The sequence below is a fragment of the Rhagoletis pomonella genome, unplaced genomic scaffold (assembly GCF_013731165.1).
Source record: "Rhagoletis pomonella isolate Grant_MI unplaced genomic scaffold, Rhpom_1.0 Rhpom_scaffold_04842, whole genome shotgun sequence".
In the NCBI taxonomy this organism is placed as follows: Eukaryota; Metazoa; Arthropoda; class Insecta; order Diptera; family Tephritidae; genus Rhagoletis; species Rhagoletis pomonella.
The window spans coordinates 1-7,613 of NW_023463390.1; the positions used below are offsets into that span (position 1 = coordinate 1).

General features: G+C 38.0%; 1 protein-coding gene across 1 annotated transcript; it reads right to left on the reverse strand.

The window, feature by feature from the left end:
• Positions 1-2,601: 2,601 nt before the first annotated feature.
• Positions 2,602-3,108, reverse strand: LOC118754884 (cap-specific mRNA (nucleoside-2'-O-)-methyltransferase 1-like). The gene is made up of 2 exons (XM_036489757.1): positions 2,790-3,108; positions 2,602-2,737 (listed from the first exon to the last, which is right to left on the reverse strand). The coding sequence occupies exons 1-2, from the start codon at positions 3,048-3,050 to the stop codon at positions 2,699-2,701; spliced, it is 300 nt and encodes a 99-aa protein (XP_036345650.1). The 5' UTR covers positions 3,051-3,108; the 3' UTR covers positions 2,602-2,698.
• Between the last annotated feature and the right edge of the window lie 4,505 nt (positions 3,109-7,613).

The following is a 7,613-nucleotide window of genomic DNA, read 5'->3' on the forward strand; positions in this document are numbered from 1 at the left end:
CCGAGGCTGTTTGCTTCTTTTCATTGGGCGGGGTTTTAACGTGGCGGAACCGAAACCCCGCTCACGCGAAGTCATTATGCCGAGATGTAAAGTCACACGTAGGGGAACATAAAGAAAGAAACGGTCACAAAATCTACCGATGCCCTTAAGAATGTGATGGGAAAAATACGGAAAGTTTCAGTCATGGCTCCAGGTCATTTTACTAATCATTTGACCAGTATCTTTCTTGCAGGGATGCGAACTAGTATTAGTATTAATATTAGTATTAGTATTAGAACACAAAACGGCATCTAATTACATTTGCACAAAAACTTTATTGAAAATCGCTTAAAAATCACTGAGATAAACCACCGACAAATAAACACATAAAGAAAGAAGCAAAACAGAAATAGCAAACTTCAAAATTACGAACGTCACAGATTTTTTTCTCAATTGCTATTAGGTTCATTCCTTATCTTTTTGGACTAAAATCTGAAAAGTGTCAAAATGCCAAAGCGTAAGCAAAACGCGCTCACTAAAAGAGAATCAACAGGAAAAGTAAAGGAACTCAAAAAACCAAATTTTTAGTCCAAAGAATGGCAACAACAAAACTAACGTCACATAAGAATGGAAATGTATGTACAAAACACATTCGCACAAGCACAAGCACAATAAACACTTACTATATCAATTATTTTCTGCCTCCTTCCAATTTCAATTCACTTTTTTACTTTTTATATTATTCTCACTTTTTGCATATTCTTTAATTTCCGTTAATTTAAATTCAGTTGAGTTTGACACTTTTCAAGATTTTGCCAGCAAAAATTCTTCTAACTAAATCTGACTACTTCGGACTGATGAGAGTCACTCGCACTGAGTGTTGCTCTCTCATTTTTGCTGTCATTTACGAGTTAAGGAACGCTTTTTGGACTAAAACTGCCTACTTCGGACTTTTCTGACTATTTCTGGGAGATAAGGAACGCTCCTATTACAAATGGCTTCTCAACCGGTCAGATCTGTTATTATTGGTTTATGATAAAAACTCTTTAATTGTTATTTTCTAGATGTGGAAGCACTCTTCTAATGTCAGTGGCTTTGTTTCTTTTCTTTTCTAGCAGATAATTATCAAGAAGAATGGGAAAATTGAAAGGATTACGCTCACAGAGAGCAAAATAACGAATTAAAGAAACGCAAGACTAGCAGAAACTAGCAAGTAATCATCTGATCGGTGTATTTGACTAGTGAAAATATTTGGCGCGAATTTTCGTTTATCTATTTTGACAGCTGCTAGTTTCTGCTAGTAAAAATTTTACCGGCAGAAATTAGCAGGAGAGCCAAAAAAAGAAGAGCGTAAGAACGATAGAGTGCTGCTAGAGTCTGCTAGTTTTTTGGGTTAAGAAACGCTTTGCAGCATAAATTAGCGATAATTTGTGATAATTATGTTAAGAAACAAAGCTAGTGTGAAACCATGATTGAATCAACAGTTCTGTATTCATAATGTGCGTATACATATAGTATAAGTGCGTGATAATTTTAAAAACATACTAAATTTATAAAAAATACAACATAAATGTAAAAAATATGTTTTTATTTCATTGTGTGGGGTTTTAATGCAACTATTTTCCCCAAGTGTGTACGTAAGTATCGTGTTTATTGTGTGAAATAGCCCCGAGAGGTTAGTTCAATTTACAAACTCTAACAACAAATAACTTAAAAACTATAAGCCTCCGGCGGCTAAAAGTATATACATATTTGCAATCAGGAGAACTCCCCCTACCCACCACTGCCCCCGCCAACAGCCACCTTTTTTTTAATCTGAGGATGCCAAACTAAAATGTTCCCATAATAAAATTATAGTTTAAAAAACTAAAACCTCCCTATTATAATTGCCATTCGTAATGTCATCAGGTGTGAAACTTGCATGAACGAAAGACACAAGATCACGCGGGACGGAAAGAACGAAAAAAGTTATTTTCTAGCTGCCGAAATCTCGACGCCATCTTTGCTGTAAGAAGTAAACAACGAAAAGAACGGAGAAAACCGCGAAATTGTTGAACGCATGAAAAATCATTTTTATTATGCAAATTCTTCTAAAAATCATGCCGTTGTGTTAAATTATTCTTTATCTTATGTGTACACACGTTGTCACAAGCGAAAATGAAGAAAATTGCAGTAAAAAGCCACCACCAAATTGTAAACAACGAAGAAATGTAAATAAACGGCTAATGTCAAAATCGTTCAACTTTTTTCCTTAATGCGATTCTAACGGGCTACTCTCCTGCCCGCGTGATCTTGTCTTTTTGGTTCATGTGAAACTTGAGAATAGAAATCGCTTCATCTTTTAGGCGCATCAATATTACATAGTTACATCCCGAGCTAATAAGAGGAAGGTAAAAATAGCCGAAATTCCCCTAAATCTTACCTGCGCAAATATCAGCGAAATACAGAAGCTCATTTTTGTTTAGTATGGAAGAGCCATCTTTATCCCTAGGATTTGTAAACATGTAATCGCACATTGAGTCAATATTTGCCATTTTAACAGCTGCTCTATTTAAAAATATCGAACTGCGTATAGTCTCAAAAGGATTTGAACGTGATCGAGCCCGCCGCAAATCGTTGTCATTTAATTTATCAAATTCCGTTTTAGCTTCTAATATATTTTTCAAAATACCTGGATCACAATATAAACATTCATCTTCAATAGTTTGCTTCCGGGGGCCTAAGACAATGGGGTTATCGATTTCGTCAAATGCCCAATCTACAGGATCATTGTTTGTAATCCACGACCATTTCTCAGGCAAGTTTATTACCTCGCAGGTGGTGTCCCAGGACTCTAAAGAAATTTTGTTTTCATCTGCTTTTAAACCCAGTCCTTTTCTTCCGTCCTGTTGTACAGCTATGATTGGCTCTAGACGGCCTTGATTTTGTTTTCCGAGACCTTTGTCTTTTTCGTAACCCATTCTAGCCATCATAAGCAAAGCCTTGTCGGAGTAACTTTTAACCCATTCTGTTTTAATCTTTTTAGCCATTGGCTCATTGTTTCCTTGGCAAATATTTCCTTCACTCTCCATTATTAAAATTATAATTAAAACCAAACGATTAGTGATGTGCTGATTTGCCGGTACCCAAAACTCGGTACCCAATACTTGAAGAAATTATCGGTACCCAATACTTCCTTTCCGGTACCCGATAACGATTCGATATATTTAGACCATGATAAAAACATTACAAGGTAAAATCATTGAGAGGCATTGTGACGTTTGCCAGTAATATAATCTTAAAATTCGAACTCAAGGTCACACAAACATTCTCATTTTTAATCTCAAACAACAACAATTTGGACCATTTCAGTTTTTTATTTTCAATTTTATATGATTTTAAAATGTTTGCAAGCGTCAGAAAAAATCATGGCCGACGAATTGAGAAAATAGTTTTACCTTCTAATGTTTTTATCATGCATTTAGACTATGTTCAAACAGGCACCTTATTGGCAATTAAGATCCTTTTCACCAATTTATTTATTTATTTATTTATTTATTTATTTATTTAATCAAATGGAATAAATCCTTACTCACTATAAAACAAGAGAGCTTATATACTACCTAAAATAATTAAGTAGGACAAAACGAACTGTTCCAAATGAGAGAGACGGGTCATATTCAGAGAGCTCATTTAGCTCAGAAAGGGTTCTGAACAAAGGCGAGAATTTTACATAGTTAGTTTTAGGAAATCCCAGGTAGAATAAAGAAACACGACGCAAGTTATGAGACGGGACGTTTAATGCTAACTTATCCAAAAGATTAGGACAATCGACTGTGCCCTCCAATATTTTGGCCACAAAAGAGGCTGCTAGGAAAGAACGCCTAGTATTTAACGAACTTAAGTTAATAAGTTGACAACGGGAAGTATACGGAGGTATAGGCTCAGAAAATTTTAGAGAACGCAAGGCAAATTTAATAAAAACTTTTTGAATCTTCTCAATCCGGTTTATATAGACAGCCTGATAGGGACGCCAAAGGAAAGACGCATACTCAAGCCTAGATCTCACTAACGTGACATAAAGAAGCTTCAGAGTATAGGGATCCTTAAACAACTGACCATTACGACGTACGAATGCTAGCATTGCATAAGCTTTGGAAACTACGTAGTTAATATGGGTTGCGAAGGTTAATTTTGAGTCGAAGTAAACCCCTAAGTCTTTAACCTCTGCGACATAACTAAGTTCATGGCCCCCAATATTGTAATTAGTTTGAACGGTAAGAAGCTTTCTGGTGAAAGTGGTGTAGGAACATTTACTAACATTTAAAGATAAGGAATTAAGAGAGCACCAAGAATGCAGGTTATTAAGCTCAGCTTGCAGCAAAAGAGAGTCTTGTGAGGTTCTTATTACTGAGTAAACCTTTAGATCGTCAGCATATAATAAATACTTAGAAGACTGGAAGCATGATCCAATATCATTTATGAATAAGACAAATAAAAGAGGGCCCAAGATACTGCCTTGGGGAACACCCGACGTAGCTACAAAAGGAGTGGAGAGTATGTTATCAAAAGCAACTGTACAACACCTATCGGACAGATAGGAATTAATCCATTCCAGAAAAGTTGAGTGAAAACCCAATCGCGATAACTTGTTAATTAAGACTTTATGCGAAACTCTATCGAACGCCTTCGAAAAGTCTGTGTACACAGCGTCCACTTGTAGACCTGACTGCATCGCAGCGACACAGTCCTCCATGAATGTAGCAAGGTTGGAGACAGTTGACCTCCCACTAACAAACCCGTGCTGGTAAGGGCAAATTAAACTTTTCACTGCGAAGTTGAGCTTCAGTTTGACAACTGATTCCAAAACTTTTGGGACAGTGCCCAGTTTGGAAATAGGCTTATAATTCGAAACGTCGTTTTTGTTCCCACTTTTGTAGATTGGTGTAATGAAAGCTTTTTTCCAGTCGTCAATAAAGTGGCCAGACGAAAGAGATTTATTGAACAATATTGTTAATGGCTGAACAAGCGATGGGCACCGTTTGAGCATAGCACCTGAGAGGCCATCAGAATCCAATTTAAAAGAGTGCTTTATGGAGCAGATGGCTACTTCTACATCACTTTCGGAAATATGCAGTGCGCCTAAGTTAAGGGCAGAATCTGAAAGAGGGTACCGTTCAGAAGCAACATTAGAATCCGAGACATAATTAGAGGAGAAAAATTCTGCGAATAGATTGGCTACCTCAGCAGGTGTGTTGGCCTCCTTGTCATTCAAAAAGACTGAGGACGGCACACTCGACTTAGCGTTCTTAGATTTTACAAACCTCCAAAATGCCTTAGGGTTGTTTTTAATGTCTGCTTCACTTTTACTAATGAACTTATTATAGAGAATCTTGTCCAAGGCATTAAAGCTCCTAAGGCAGTACTGATAACTGGCGAACACAGATTGGGACCTAGTTGCCCTAAATCTTTTAAAAAGCCTATTTTTACGATTTTTGAGTCGCTTTAGATCCTTATTGTACCATGGTAACTTATACAACTTCCTCGTAATTAAAGGCACTATTTCTACACACGCCTCATATATACTACTTTTAAAAACATTGTATGCAGCGTTAGCATCCAAATTGCTGAGTATGTGTTTCCAATCATAATCATGAAAACGGCTATTTAAGAGATCAAAATTGCACGAACTAAAGTTAAAAGTTGGTCGGCATCTCTCAGGAGGAACAGTAGCGAAAACATAAAATTTAATATGAACCTCCATAGGAATATGATGATTATTTACGCGAGTTATTGGGGAAGGGCATTCAGACACCCAATAACTTACATTATTGCTAATGAAAATTAGATCTAAAATACGCTTATAATTATTTATAATTCCATTAATTTGTTGAAGACCAATACTTAGGAAACTATCAGTTACGTATAGCTCACTGTCTGTAGTCGCATTAACCGCGGTAAAAGACGAGGAGTTATTAATGCTATTCCAAGATACATTACTCAAATTAAAGTCACCTAGTACACAGAGGTGGTGTTCGCCAATCTTTGAACTGAGATTCAAAACATTATCAACGTGCGCTCTATATATGTCGAAGCAACTGCTCGGTGGAATATAAGAGACACATACAAAGAGAAGTTCAGAGGAACTCCGAACATTCACGCACAACTGCTCGAGGATAGAATCATTATTTTGAAGATGAACCATCGACGAGCACAATCTACGCTGAACTGCTATAAGCACTCCACCGCCTCTGGACAGGCCCGACCTGATTTCGTCACGGTCCTTGCGATAAACGTTATATAGATCGGGATCGAAGAATTCAGAGTCAAAGAAATTAGGTGTTAACCAGCTTTCGACGATTACAAATATGTCAAAATCCAAATGTGAGCTCAATCTGCGGACTACATCAGCTTTAGTTCTCATTCCAGAAACATTTTGAAAATAAATTTTGATTTTACTATGTGCAACCACACTGGTAGTGCTGTCGACTGGCTTTGTAGTGTCTGCTGATTCTGATAATAAACAACTATGCCAGCGCGCATGAGCTACTTCAGTTGCATTTGTTGCGGCAATTTTTGAAAAAAACGGAACGGCCGAACAGAAACATTTGCTGGCCACAACTCAGGCCTCAACAGATTATCGAAGTTGTGGGCGCAGACCCCAAGCTTAAAATTCACGTGTGTTAGTGATTCGAGATTCGACTCTTTTTTAACGAGCTTGTAGCAGGAAATGCGTCTCTTATCAATGCCAGTGTGATTCCCCACATACTCAATAATGTTATCACAAGAAACTGTTGGCAAAAAAGATGACAAATGCAACCACTTAAATGGAGTTGCAACACCTAGGTCACTGCAGTCATTGGATCCAACCACACGCACCGGCTTACGACTTTGCCTCCTTCTTTTGTTCTCCACTGTCCGCCAAGGGGTAGGAGAAGGAGAGGCAGACACACCCGCGTCAGTAGCATTAACAGCATCAGCAGCTTCAAGTTCAGTTTCAACTGCTGCGCCGATTGTTGGCTTCGAGTTGGTGACAAACCCTTTGTTAGCAGTAAGTGAGGATCGCGTCGAAACAACTGTAGACACAGCACTCACATCATTAGTACGAAACAACATGTGCGAGGGAGAGACCGCACTAGAAGACTCAGGAGCAACAGTTGGAAAACTATTGCTATTGATCACAATGCCTGCCGAGGTGTTGGCCGAGCAAGCAATAGCACTTTTGATAGAATTAACTTCATCTACTAACACTTGCAAGCACTTCACAATGTTGTTGTCCTTTGATTGCGTGTCTATTCGCTTGTGTAGGGTTGAGACAGCAGCAGGAGCAGGTGTAACTGAAGCGACAGTAGACAAGCTTTTGCCATTGTTTACACTGCCCGCCAAAACATCTGACGAACGAGCGAAAGCACTTTTGAGAGAGTTAACCTCATCCACTAACATTTGTGGGCACGACGCATTGTTGTTGTCCATGACGTTTATTGCTTGCAATTCAGATTTTATCTCGGATTTAAAATTATCAAATTGCGTAAATAACTCCTTGAATTTAGCATCAAAAGCACTCCTTATGGCCTCAACACAATGTCTTTGAGAGGCCAGAAGCGAATCATATGTTTCACTGAATCTCCTTGGTAAAACCACACAGTCAGGACACA

Bases quoted from the DNA above. Each gene is read 5' to 3' on its own strand.
- LOC118754884 (XM_036489757.1), bottom strand. From the start codon at position 3,050: ATGGAGAGTGAAGGAAATATTTGCCAAGGAAACAATGAGCCAATGGCT. The intron at 2,738-2,789 runs GTAATAAACTTG...ATGATCCTGTAG, and splicing joins CCTGGGACACCACCTGCGAG to ATTGGGCATTTGACGAAATC.